The sequence below is a fragment of the Montipora foliosa genome, chromosome 8 (genome assembly GCF_036669935.1).
Source record: "Montipora foliosa isolate CH-2021 chromosome 8, ASM3666993v2, whole genome shotgun sequence".
NCBI lineage: Eukaryota > Metazoa > Cnidaria > Anthozoa > Scleractinia > Acroporidae > Montipora > Montipora foliosa.
This window is the reverse complement of record NC_090876.1, coordinates 2,269,778-2,284,312: the sequence shown is the minus strand read 5'-3', so window position 1 is coordinate 2,284,312 and position 14,535 is coordinate 2,269,778. Positions and strand designations below refer to the sequence as shown.

The 14,535-nt window shown below is 38.9% G+C and overlaps 1 protein-coding gene and 1 long non-coding RNA gene across 2 annotated transcripts in view; both read left to right on the top strand.

The window, feature by feature from the left end:
- The window catches only part of LOC137967913 (uncharacterized), a 10,849-nt gene extending 9,145 nt beyond the window's left edge, over positions 1-1,704 (top strand). The window contains exon 3 of the long non-coding RNA XR_011116600.1: positions 1,585-1,704. This is a non-coding gene — a long non-coding RNA (uncharacterized lncRNA). The remainder of the gene's footprint in view (positions 1-1,584) is intronic.
- A 3,838-nt stretch (positions 1,705-5,542) lies between these two features.
- Positions 5,543-14,535, top strand: part of LOC138012756 (exportin-2-like) — a 59,236-nt gene continuing 50,243 nt past the window's right edge. The window contains exons 1-5 of the mRNA XM_068859644.1: positions 5,543-5,771; positions 7,031-7,176; positions 7,900-7,945; positions 12,388-12,443; positions 12,545-12,610. Of these exons, the coding sequence (XP_068715745.1) occupies positions 5,693-5,771; positions 7,031-7,176; positions 7,900-7,945; positions 12,388-12,443; positions 12,545-12,610 (393 nt within the window). The 5' untranslated portion in view covers positions 5,543-5,692. The remainder of the gene's footprint in view (positions 5,772-7,030; positions 7,177-7,899; positions 7,946-12,387; positions 12,444-12,544; positions 12,611-14,535) is intronic.

Genomic DNA, 14,535 nt, shown 5'->3' with positions numbered 1-14,535 from the left:
TCAATTAATAAACTAAGTGTCTGGTCTAAGGAGAGTACCCTCGCCTTTAACAACGACAAAACCAAGGTTATGATCCTCTCCACCCTGCAAATGTCCAGAGTACATCACCTTGACGAGTACGATCCTAACATCGCAGTCAGTGGTTATAAACTAGAACGTATTAAATCTTGCAAACTGCTTGGAGGTCACATCAATGAATACCTTAAGTGGGACGATCACATCAAGCACACGTTATCAGGATGCTACGCCACTCTATCAATACTAAGAAAACTGAAATATCTCGCTAAATATGAGCTCAGAAAGCAGCTAGCAGAAACATTGATTTTGTCAAAACTAGATTATGCCGATCTGGTTTTTTACCCTCTACCACAATTCTTACTTCGCCGTTTGCAACGGGTTCAATTTGCTGCTACAAGTTTTGTACTGGGTCACTATGTTAAGAACTTTCGGGATATACTTAAAATCGGATGGCTTCCAATCAATGAGAGAAGAGATCTGAACCTCCTGAAATCATGCTTTAAAGCTTTGCATAACGCTGCGACTTGGCGAGATTATCTTAAAATAATAAAACAGGAATGCCCCAAGGAACTGCGCTGAAGCAATTCAATTAGATTAGTAATCCCGACCGAAAACGGCACTTTCCAAGATACTGCTTCGAAGCTATTTAATAATCTACCAGATAGTGTTAGAAACTGTAAAGATTACAGAGCTTTTTTAAGACTCTCAAGGAATTTCTTAAGAAACAGAGTACAAAGCGATTAGTTGGTTTTACTGTAATTGGATTCCGTTAATCCTGTTTCTACTGTATAATTTGTAAATAACTTAATTTGATTTATTTTGTAATTGTATTTAATGTAATTTAACAAGGAAGAGCTACCCAGTGGATCTGTTAATAAATTATTATTATTATTACGGGGCTCGAAATTGCGACCAATACAGTCGCATTTGCCACTAAATCTTTCCCTTAGCGACTAAAATATCTGGAGAAGTCGCAATTTTGCGACTTGTTGTCACCTTCGCTCTTTCGAAACAAAAGGGTTAGCAGTTGCCACTTTGCTGCTACTTTTGCTAAAATAAATAAATGACAAAATTATTTTGTTTCTCGCTGTGAAATTTCTCTCAAGATAGCGTAATTGTTGAGTAATTTAGCCGGGATGTTACGAGTACAACTCTATTCCTTCGATCATTCGCCATTTTCAGCGGTTTCTTTACACACAAGTATTACGGGCTCGTATTTTTTTTGCTAAACCGCTGACAACACAACGCAACGCGGCGATTTCGCGACTAAAATTTGTGAAATTGCGACTAAATTTTCGTATCTTGTCGCAAATTGCGACTGGATTTTTTCGTTAATTTCGAGCCCTGAATTATTATTATTATTATTATTATTATTATTATTATTATTATTATTATTATTATTATTATTATTATTATTATTATTATTATTATTAAAAGGTATGCTTGGGCATCCATCATGATACATTACAGTGTAAGTGGTGACTTTTCGAAGTAATCTTTATCCAAGTTTACTGATTTGTTTCATGGAACCAAGGATAAAAAATATACATTGTTTTTGCCTTTCAGGTACAGAAAAGACCCAAAGATGCTTTGCCTGAAATGAAAAACATTCCTGTGTAATTTAAAATTAATTTGTATCTTCATCTGTAAACTACATTGCCAAATGCATTAAATTAATTCAAAGAAGCTTTGAATTTTTTTTTTTGCTAATGGGATTGTTTGTCTTGCAAAAGTCTGAATCTTACTTAAGTACTGTATTTTGAAGCCAACAAGGGAACTGGCTTTGTTTTTTATTGTGTTGTTTTTAGTAACAATTGAGTTATCAATTTTATTGTGGTAAACAATACCTGAAGACTGATTTGGGTTTTGATTAGACGATTGTATTATCTGGATAAGATCATCGCAAATGTTGTTAATCTTTCTATTATGCTGAAAAAATTATCTTGCTACTATGACCAGAAATCAATTCTACTGTTTCTTTGTCTTTCAAAACTATGGTAACTGAACACTAAGTGACCGAATTTTAAGCCTTAATTTAAAAAATACACCTGTTTATTTTGACTGAAATTTTCTTTATCAATGGTCCGCCGTTACTAACTTTAAAATGTTGAGAGAGCTGGATCGAGGATAAGATGACATGGAAGACTTCACTAGTTTAAAAATGCAATGCCTGTGTGTGCGTCTAAATTAAGATGCAGCCCAGGCGTTTCGCAATCAGACTTTGAAACTCGTGTTTTGCATGTCTAATAAACTGCGTTTACATGCTGCAATTTTAAGCTAGTGAGTCTTTGTCGTCATCTTATCCTCGATCCAACCCTCTGAGGTTCAATCGGTCAGTCTTGAAAGTGAATAATGGCGGACCGTGAAATCCTAAACTTGCACCCGAAGAAGACAGCCTTTGGGTAAAATTCGAAGGTCAAATTTTTGCCAGTCAGGTGTCAGGGAAACACGCTTTCAAAATCTAAAGGAAAAAGGAAGTGATTTTTTTTATCATAGTAGCACTTTAAAATGCAAAATTATGTATCTTACTTCTCACACTAGACAATCTCACTTTCCTTTCTATCAATGGGATGCCAAGAAGAAAGACCCTGGATATTGGATGCAACAGGTGCCCATTGTTCCAAAAAGGACACTACATCTACATTTTTTGACTTGTGGCTGTTTCTGCTTAGGTGCGAGGAAGGATTACGTTTTTGCAAACGTTGGCCGCGTGGCACCTATATTTGAACAGACTTACTAATTGGAGTGTAATGTGAAGTGCTAAGTTTCTACCCCATATGAAACATGTGAGCGTTAGCTCTACAGATGGAAATGGGCCCACACAAGGACAGAGAAATACTCTGACCAGGGTGGGAATTGAACCCATGACCTTCGGGTTAGATCACCGCTGCTCTACCGACGCCGGCCGTGGGAACTGAAGATGTTAAAGTCACGGCAATTAACATGTACAAGTACAAGGAAGGATTACGTTTTTGCAAACGTTGGCCGTGTCACTGTGGCGTTTATATTTGAACAGACTTAACTGATTAGAGTGTAATGTGAAGTGCTAAGTGTTTAGGTGGCCGCATACATCACAAGCCTTTTTAGAGACAGCATCGCCAAGCCGGCCACTTCTGCTGGAGAGAACAGGACAGCCACAACACCGGACTTTATCCCCTACTTCTCGAATAGTGCATGGGTGCTTTAACGTCCCACGGGGAACTTATGAGACGGGGCCTACGGCTTTTAGTCCTTATCCGAGAAGACTTGCATCTCTAACCATTTGCAGATGAAATTACAAAGGCAGCACTTTCTCCTCAGTTATTTTAAGATCCTTAGTGTTGATCCGGCCAGGGTTTGAACCCGCGCCCTCCCGCATGACAGCCCGATGCTCAACCAACTGAGCCACCGGTGCGCGGTGACATTGGTTTCTACCAAACTCAATCCCAACCTCATTTCCACCTACTGGAGTGGGGAGATACAAAGCCCTGGGAACAAGATTGACTCGACCCAAACTGTAACTCAGTTTTTACTCGTCGGTATCATAGTTGTACCAAGTGTTTTCTGAACCGCAATCTGATTCAGTGGAGGCTGGGCAGATGCGCACTTAGTGAACTCGAGCATAGAAAGCAATGCCAAGTAAATGGACAAGGTCATCTCAGAGCATAGATTTGGACTTAGGTAGGGGAATTTTACACCTACGTTGTGCCGGCTCTGAAAACACCGCCTGAATTACCCGCAATTACAGCTGTTTCGGGAAAGGTTGTCCAAAAGAAGCGTGAGAGCGTTCGCGACAATGCCGAAAGGTAGTATGGGAGATATTCAATAAAACAAATTCAACTTGTATTCGAGGATGCCATGACCGTCCAGTGAAGACCTACGGTGCCGAGCTATTTGGATGAAAGAGTTCTTAGGATGTAGCGTTGATGAAGTGGCAGTACGCATAGGCTTATGTTGAAGCTCTCTCTCTGTGTCACGCTACCAAAACACGTCCAAAAAGAAAAGGGTTAATTTGCAAAAACGATGGCTCTGCACGTGCGCCACTATTTTTGGTACATTTCTCCGACTTTCTCTGCGAAACGTCATAAATTAAGTAAGGTTAAAGTCGTTAGAATCATGTCAGTAACATAGCGTGAGCATGTATTTCTAGGTGACGTTTTCGATAGCATTTCCGTCATGTTTTCGTTAAATCAAACTGACAGTTTATCACAGTGCCTTTCGGCATTGTCGCAAACGCTTTTATGCTTCTTTTGGACAACCTTTCTCGAAACAGCTGTATGCGCAAATGGATGTACCAAATGCTCAGCAACAGATGCAGAGGAACTTTTTGTTGTCAGGCGTTTCGTTGCTGTCCTCTTTCCTTAAGAAATGTTTCTTCAAGTTAGCTTTATTTTTTCCTTCCTGTATGTCGTGTCAGTGAAAGTTGGAGAAAAATGTGTGCAATTTAAGGGACGACGAATGTCATTGGAATTTCCTCGCGGCAATCATGTGATGAATCAGCTAAATAAGTTTCAAAATATCAGTTTTTCACAGCCTCAACTTCCCCCCCCCCCCCCCCAATCCTCACCCAAAGACGAATGGACGCGTCTTCCTTCCTCTTTCTACTGGAGATGAGGGTGGAAATTCTACATAAAATATTTAAGGACGATGTAATGAATATGTTTCGGATGATATCATTTATTGAAAAGCGACCTGACGAAGGCCTATTAAACGTTCGAAATGTTAGCTTGAAAGTCTTTCTCACGGGGGTTTAATTTACGTTCATTAACGGGTTTGATAAAACCAAAATTCCCGTGTTCGCAGTGTTTTCACTACTTTATACATCCTCGGAGACGCATGGGCAGTCGGGACGGGACGGGACGGGACGAGAATCGAATTTCTGGTCCCGTCCCAACTGACTGCCCTGGATCTCCGTTGGCCGATGATGCACAGTGTCACGGACGGGATATACTTCGTACCAGTATGCCACATAGTCGCCCAACATATGGTCGTCAATGCCCTACTACATATCATTACCATTACCGTGGCACTGATCAACTGTCCCAACTACTTATCACCTGTCCCTACCACTGATCAACCGTCCCTAGGACTAATCACCTGATCATCTGTCCCTAGCACCGACCAACTCACAGTGATCAGTGCTAGGGATAGTGGATCAGTGCTTAGCACAGGTGATCAGTGCTTGAGACAGTTGATTAGTGGTAGGGACAGGTGATAAGTGGTAGGGACAGTTGATCATTGTTAGGGACGGCTGATCTTTGCTAGGGACATTTGATCCGTGCTAGGGATAGTTGATCGGTGCTAGGGACAGATGATCAGTGCTTAGGACAGGTGATTAGTGCTAGGGACGGTTGATCAGTGGTAGGGACAGGTGATAAGTGGTTGGGACAGTTGTTGAGTGCCAGGGTAATGGTAACGATACGAAGTAGGGCATTTAGACTACTTATGTTGGGCGACTATATGGCATACTGGCACGAAGTATTTACTTACACTGCCCAACATTGACCTAGGTAGACTGGAAGAAAACGAGCAGACCATGTGACATGCGCACATGGAATGGCGCATTTCGAGCAGATTTGAAAACCCGTGGATATTGCTGGTGAAACGATGTGTTTTCTACAAAGTCATTTATTTTAATTTGACCATAATTGAATCTTGAACAGTACGATTTGCCCTGCCTCTGCGATTCTTCAAGATGTCGGACTTGGATGCGAATGGCTTGGGAGTCATCTTGAAAAATACTTTATCATCGGAGGCAACCGTCCGCAAGCAAGGTACCTTTTTGATCATTGCCTTGTACGTACATGTACAAGTTCTTCTCTCGCTGGACAGTGGTGCTTAATTTGAAGCTTTCGCTTTCTTTTTTGAACATATTGATGTTGTTTACTTTCACGGAGATTTTTAGTGATACCAATTAACAAGGATAATGCTACAGTTTGCTTGCTTGCATTCAATTTTCAAAACGAAGAGAACTTTTGAAAAGCTATTGTAGCTGTCATGAAAACGAAGTGCTATTTTTACGCTCTCAATTTCTAAAAGCATTTTACTTACCTTTGGTGATCTTGTGAATGCAATCGGAGTGCCATAAATTTAAAGTCATCTTCTAATATAATTATCTTGACTTAGATGATCTGACTTGTTTGCTATTTGTTTGAAGGATCTATGTCAAGATTGGTTTATGTGTAACCTCTCAAAGTTCAAATGACTGAAAGTTTATGTTTTTGGAGGCGGTAGGGTCCTCCTTCCCCCCCCCCCCCCCCCCTTCGAAAGCAATCTTTAGTTAGAATGATATTATTCTCCCATCTGCCTAGTCTCCTACACAGCCGTTCTTTGTGTGGTCACACAAAGCTCCTCCCCACACAAACAATGGCTGCTTTCTTGCGTGGCGAATGCACGTGATAATGAGGGGTTGCACCAATCGCGGCTCGCCTTTTGATTTGAAAAATGACGACCTGTTAGTTTTGCCTGTAACTTCAGAGATTTCAACCATGTGAAACTCCAAAGAAATTGATGGACGGTCGCTCAAGGCGTTTCACTTGTTCTTCAGCAGCCTCAGCAAATGATAAGATAAATATTTTTGGGAGACGTTCTGTAGATCTTACTGAAATCATTTGATCTGCGCTCGGTGTGGATGTGTGTATTAACTGCTCGGAGAGCAGCGACCTGTTTTTGTGGAGTTAAATGCTACCAGCATTTAGTGAGGTTTCAACGGCATCAGATAAAGTGGAAAAGATGAAGAAAGAAATAGAAGAGAACTACAATTCCAGAGAAAATTTAAAGGGAAATCAACTACGGTCATGAAATTAAAAATGCTACATATTATTATGGCAACCCTGTTAAACTAATCGAATAGTTTTTAAAGTTGAGAGTACTAATTTAAAAGCAATAATTGCTGGTCGACTGCATCTCATTATGATTTTCTCCTTTTTAATAATTTTAAGTTGTTCTTACTTGTATGGCTTGAACCTTATCATGCTAACCTGTTGAGGGATTATCCAGTATAATGACATATTTTCCCACCGTTCCTTTCAAGCTGAGAAGTTTCTTGAATCAAATGAGCGGAAGGAGGGCTACAATGTTCTTCTGCTCGGGATTGTGGATGGTGCTTCCTCAGATGCAGTCATCAGGGTTGCTGCTGCAATTGCATTCAAGAACAGTGTGAAACGTAACTGGAGAATTGTAAGAAAACAATCATTAACTTCAATTATTGAGTGTCCACAATAGATCGTTTTCACTGTCACGCAATAAAAAAATAAATTGAAAACCATCCAGTGGAAAAAGTCAAGAATTCGTGATGTTGTAGAAGATAAATGAAGAAGACACTTCTCCAAGTTTTAGGCCTGTGCGTTTGCCCAAACTTCAGATATTCGTCGAAATGTTTCGCAGAAATTTACAGAGCCCAGTATGAAAACGCCATGTTGGTGTACCTCTGTGGTGCACCAATATGGCGGCCGGAAAATAGTGTCAACATCTGTTACTTACTTTAGCTATCTAGGCGAGTGATCATCTATACTGAACAAACAGCTATTTACCTAAGCACTTTTCTTAATACTTTCAATTCTAAAAAGGCTCAAAACCATGAGATAAATATATATTTCTCAATAAACTCGATCGTGCCCTCGTGTCATGCACTGCTATAACTCCAAAATTAAAAATGCTCTGGTTTCCAAACAAAGCATGCTATTGAGCTTTAAAATTGCAAATGGATACATATTTACCGCCTCTTATGCCTGATGAGGATAGAAACTTTCCTGGCTCTTTTATTTTGGATTTTAAAAAATGATGACGTCACGTGAAAATGATCCATTGTTATACCGTTTTTACTGATATGATCAGAACAACCTTTACTTTCCGTTTTTCTTGTATTTTGCTGAGAGGCAATATTATTGTTATATCGTAAAGGTTGAGGGTGAACCAAGCAAGATCAGTGAGAGAGACAGAGAAACAAGTAAGTTGTAATAATTTGTAAACTCTGAAATCCAATTTTCACTTAGTATGAAGTTTTAAACAAAAGCATTTTAGCAAAGACATGCTCAACCTCGATCGTTCCCACAGTCTCTCTTCTCTGCCTCCTTTGTCATTGAGGAGAAAGACCCTGGTTCAGGCTGGTCACATGTCTCCCAAAATCTGGGGATTAGACCAAATATGTGCTGGGGAGGGGAGGTAATGTAGGCCTTGTCATCATTTTGACTGAGGGAATCAGCACGCATTGCATTTATTTTTGTGGTGAGACAAGCTTCAACAAAACATTCATGGCAAGGTATTTTATGTACTACACATGGAGGTCGATTTGAAAGGCAAAAGGTGTTTGTCAAATCGATCAGATGCTACAGGGATGCCAAAGGCAAACATTGTGCATTATTTATCCAGATTGTTTGCATGATGAGGTGCTTTCCATGACTGGGTTAGTCCCCTTACACGAGCGCTAGGTGCTCTCAAGTGATCAGCTTGTTAATTCCATCTTGTGTAATCCTTCACAGATACTGTATAGCTTACTTCCTTGTCAGAATGAGTGTGAGGTCAATTTAAGGAATAAGTGCGCTTTTAGCACACGGCGCACTCATACCATCTGTAATCGCAATACTTTTATCCATCACTATATCATTAAGGCAATGAAGTACCGTATTTACCCGTGTATAAGTCGATCCCATGTATAAGTCGACCCCCCATTTTTGATGGCAAAAAACGCAATTTCTTAATTTCTTTGTTAAATGTTCATGGGACACTAATCTTGTATTCTTCGATTTCTGAAAATGTGGATACACAAAAAAATCAGGGCCTCAAGTGCTTAATAGTTTCGTTGTTCAACAGCTGTTGTATATGCGGGCATTTTGTCCTTGAGTTTCGAAAACATTGTCAGAAAATCGAACATGTAAACCTCCAACTCACCTGTTTCGTTGTTCAAGGATAAAGGGCTTTAGAGGATAAGCACAATGCAACATCACAGAAGCAGAAGTCAATCTTTGAAAATAACTTGCGAATGACGATGCGAAAATGTGCAAGGTTTTATTGGTCCTTGATTTATAATTTCTCGAATGACAAACAAAACAAAACTCATAAACCAAACAATACGAAGTTTGCAAAAGCATTTAAATCTGCCAGGTTTGTATAAAGAATAAAAAACATTCATTACCAACCAACATTTTCACGCAACGCGAGTGACGATGCTTGCACGCAAACACGAGGTATTGCGCCAGGTTACTAAGCCATTGAACGATCGTGTTTTATTCGAAGAAACAGAAATGACTTTTAGAGCTTTCCGCCTTTGGAAAACGAAAATTTCCAGTGTCTATTTCATATTTGTGCTTGTGAAAATCTTCAACATTTAGAGTTGGACAAATCCTTTTTCATTTCAACTGGAATTGCTTACATTCGTATTGAAGTCTTTTGTCATTCATTTTGAAGTCTTTTACGTCGGCTTTTGTCCACTGCCTTCGTTATGCCCAAGACAACGTTAACATTATTATGTTAATTTTGAATAAATTACTTAGCTGGAACTTGGCTCAAAATCTTTGACCCGTGTATAAGTCGAGTGCAATTTTTGGAGCTTCTTTTGAGGCCATAAAAGGTCGACTTATACACGGGTAAATACGGTAAATATTCCCTTTTCACCTTTTTTTAACTTTTAATTTTTAAGCTTTCATATTGTATTTTATTTTATCATATGTAATTCAGCCTATGGCTGCCATGTTTTTGATCAATGAACTGTATCTATCTATCTATCTATCTATCTATCTATCTATCTGTCTATCTGTCTGTCTGTCTGTCTGTCTGTCTGTCTGTCTGTCTGTCTGTCTGTCTAGAAAATACACTGTCTTGCGTCTTTTGAATTTTCACCTGTGTTGGCCGATTGATCAGCCGGTGTCATGTTTTCAGCCTTCTCAAAATGTTTTTGGGGAGCAGGTCATAAAGGCACCCAAGCGAGTGCCTAAAGGACGCAAGCTTCTAGGGCATCTGGGGGCATGCTCCCCTTAGGAATTTTTCAAATTTAGACACTCACAGATGCAATTTAGTGCAATCTGGGGGATTTAAAGGGACTTGCATAGAGTCTGATAAGAAATACTGGAATGTTAGTTAACTAAACACTTCATATGTGCAACTGAAAAAAATATTGCGGCCGCAAATTTGTATGTCGAACAAGCTTTTCTCAAGCTTTTAAAATATCTCCTGAGACTTTACGTTAGAGATAAAAATTTGTTGTCTGACATTTTCTGACTGGAAAGAGACGGTCAAGCTTTCTGAGGAGGGGGCTCATTGAGCTGTCAACCAGCCGGTTTTGAGAAGGCTGGTTTTACATGTCACATATCGACCTCAAATCAAACTGTATGAACATGTGCAGGTATCATATTTTGTTGTCTGATTTTCGTTTTTCTTTCGACTGTTAAGTGATTCCTTAAAGTTGCAAGCTTGCACAGCGACTGGACAGTTTTGACTTCTTTATTATTTCAACAACTTTGTGTAAATTGTTGTTGTGACATGTAAGATATTTTCACAGCTGCATACAGCTTAGCGTTTAATTTACAACACAAATTGTGAAGTACAGTTTTAGCGCCAGTAAAATAAAAGAGCCATTTTAATCAAGCAAATGTAGTGTTTGGTGTATTGTTTTATGAGAGTGAATGTTCTGTAGAAGCAATATTAGCCACTAATGAAATCAAAATAATTTTTGTGAGGTCTTATCGGTCACAAAAGCGCTTTTGTTGGAATTCATCTCCTGTGGGAATATATCATCAGTTCTTTTGACTTTTTTGAAACTTACATTATAAGGTAAAGATTATTGCCTTGTCAAACGAATATGCTTTCACCCAGTTGTGGGATCAAAATATAACAACAAGTCTACCCTAGTGGGAAAATGTTTGTCTTGGGAGTGCCACATGACTTGCCTGAACTATGGTCTTTCTCCTCAACAACAAGGGAGGTAAAGAAGAGAGACCCTGGGAACAAAGTTGAGGCATGCTGTTTGTCTTGTAAGATCCATATTTTGAGATCACTTTCAAACATACATGTACCAAGCCTAAATAGAATGGAATGTCATACAGACAGCTGAAATGTTAGTTCTACAAAATTCTATGACATAATGTTTTGCCGATCCGTAAGTTTTAACCATCCATGTCAAAGTAAACACACTTACTTTTTCAGTTTGTCATTGTTGCTTGTGCTCCATTTAAATTCCATTAGTAAATAACATTAGTCACATAGAACCAAACATTTTCCAGTCATTATACTCGTTCAATCTGACCAGTTGACTACCTTGTACATGGCAGTGACCATCTCCAAAGCTAGTGCTAATGGCTACTCTGGTAACTGCGCACACTTTGAGTTGTTCTTTGCCTGCATTAAATTACTTTTCTTTCTATTGTTTATGTATTAAATTTTTTATTGTTCTTTCAAATGTTGTTTTATTGAAGTGAATAGTGCATCTACACAATGAAAGTAACTAACCTGTGTACAGTAACTATATTATTGCAAATCAGGAGTAACTGGACCCAGTTGTTCAAATTCCGATTAAGATTATTTAGTGTTACAAAAAGAGTTTCCTCAAGATTTTTAGCCTTCAATTTTGACTTTTGTTTTCCTTTAGCCTAAAGTTACCTAGTTAGAGCTTTTTTGACTGACAATTTTTTTTCCTTGGTTGGTACTTACATGTAATTGTGGATTAGTGTTATTTGGCTCTTGAGCAACTGGGCCCAGAGGTGTAGACTCTACAACAGTTTTTCCTAAAATGGAGTTAGTCATACAATGTAGAAGTGTACCATGCATACTATGATTTGACTGTTGTTTCGTGTAACCTAGCTTATACTATCTATTTTTAACATTAATTTTGTAAGACCATATGCATGTATTAACAGACCCTTAAATTTTAGAGTGAATTGTGATTTATTGAAAGGTCATTCTGTTCGTTTGTACTTGGCATTTTTGATCAATAGAATACTTGGTTGGTTTGTTTTCAGTTTCGCAAAGAAAGTCTCTACCTGTAATCTTGAGGTTGCGTTTTGAGAACAACATGAACAACCTTTGAGAGCTAATAGCTCTTGGAGGTCTTCTATCAAGATTTCTGAAAGTTTGCCATTGTCACCTCACTGTCCAACTACTTCTGTTTTTGACGAATTTGTTTGCATGTTAATTGGTATTCAGTGCTTCTTGGCAGATAGTGTTTTTTAAATATTGGGTGAAATCAACTTCTAAATGCCCTATTGTGGTGACTGGAGGATGGAAATTGGCTAGCACACCCTTGAACATTGTCCATTGACAACTCATTTTTTTGAGGTAACATACATTTGTAAACAAGTTGGAGACCCATCATTGACTTATATTTTGCCTAGTTGACATGCTTAGAGAAGAAAATTACATTGGTAATCCTAGAGATATGTTGCTTGTCTTATGTTTTAGTTAAAAGGGAGATTGTCGATCTAATGCTGAGAAGTCCTGAAAGGTTACAGAAACAGGTACTAGCTTTTATAATTTACTTTTGATTGCCTGATACTACTAATAATAATAATAAGAAGTCTATGAGAACTAGATGGGGCTGATTTGATTGCCTTGTTAGTTGAGTGATGCTGTTAGTGTGATAGGAAGAGAGGACTTTCCTGACAAGTGGACAAACTTATTACCGGTATGTGGGTTGTTGAACTTATTCAAGTAGTAAGATAGGTGTAAATGCCAAAAGGAAAGTACAAAATAGAACTTTCATAATTTACCAATTTCTATCTTGGCCATCATGTTTTTGTAATTGATTGCATTGAAATTTCTGTATACTGCATGATATGCCTATGTTGCATACTAGAGAAGAGCAGAAGAACAAATTTACTCCTTTGAAGTAAATTTTTGTTAAGGCAGACAAAAGCTAAAATACAAAATAATTGGTTTCATTGTCTGGTTCTGCTGGTTTCACGGCAGTTTTCACAAAAGCTCCATGGGAATCAAGCGGCATTGATTCACGTTTTGAAAATTTATTTTCAACCCAACTAACCAGGTTTACCGGTATTAGACCCAAACGTCTTTACATAAACCTGCTGCAATCTTTACTTTTTTGATTTTAAACCTGAAAGACATCGGTGGCATTGCCACTTTTCTCGTCTTTCTCAAGTATGGGGTGAAAAATTTGACGGGTTGCAGTTTTCCTTGCACTAGCGACTTTGACGATCACCAGAGCAGTAGCAGCAATGTTCTGTTGAGAGAGAGAGATGGATGAAGATCTTGCTGCATTGTTGATCTCAGATAATTAATTAAATAATTCATTAATAAATTCGGGCGACCAACTTGGAGGGCTGGGCACCCCAGCTGAAATGCTTGGGAGCCCTTTCTCCCCGAAATTTTCCTTACAGCACAGCCTTGAAATCTTACGTAAGCGTGTTATTTTCGGTAAAACTCAAGCAAACTATATATCACCGAAAAGGTACTAAAATGAAGAATCTGAATACATGAACATTTTGGTTTATGATGGCTTTCTTTAGCGCGCGTGAAGCTTCAAACTCAAAACCATACATGTTCACTTTGCTGAATTACCCGCCTTCGCATTATCACGCACAACCAAACAAACTGTACTATTTCAATCAGCACTTTATAGGCTACCAAAGTGTGTCAGGCTTTTAGGATTTTCCTATTGGTTTCAGAGAAAATGAACTTTGAAGTTGCATGAGCAATGGAAAAATTTCCGTGTCGCGAACATATGCAGAAACTTGCCAAAGTAAAAATATTTCCAATTTTTTAAAAGCCAGACACAGTTTCGTGCACCAGTATCCGACGATCATTTTGCCCAAATTTCGTAAAAATCCGACAAATCTACATACCCTATAAATTCATTTGAAGAGGAGCTATTCCTGGAAAAGTTAACCCCAAGTTTTCAGGCTGAAAAGATTTTACACGTTTTCACACCTTGTCAATTCGGGTGTGAATGCAGTCATGCCGCTATGATGCCGCATACCAATGAAAATCGAGGTAATAAGGCCCTCTAAAAAGGCATTCAGCGTTGCATCATTAGCCATAGATTATTTACACCTGATTGCAGACTTAGCCCTTGTCGCAAGCAGCAAGCTGAGTTTTCATATCATATATCTTTATCATATATCTTTATTTACCCTCAGAATTTTAGAGTAGCTTGGTGTAGCTAATTTCTCCAAGCATTTACCCTCCCAACCATGATACATCACAGAAGACAGGCCACAACACCGGGAACTACATGCCCTACTCTTTGCGACAAGTGTGCGGGTTCTTTTACGTCCCACAGGATTATAAACATTGAAGGGTTGTGAGAGGGGACCTCCGGCTTATCGTCCTTATCCTAGAAGACTAGAGAGTCTAACCATTTGCAGATGTAATTACAAAGGCAGCACTTTCTCCTCAGTTATTTAAAGACCCTGAGTGTTGGTCCGGCTGGAGTTGAACTCACGACCTCCAGCTAACCTGGTGCTCAACCAACTGAGCCACTGGTGCGCGGTTCTTTGTTTCCTCGATGGAATCTAAGTTTTTTTTATACCCGGTCTTTTTCATACTTTTTACCCAGGGAGAACTTTCCCGTTTAGACTTTTCTCATTGTTT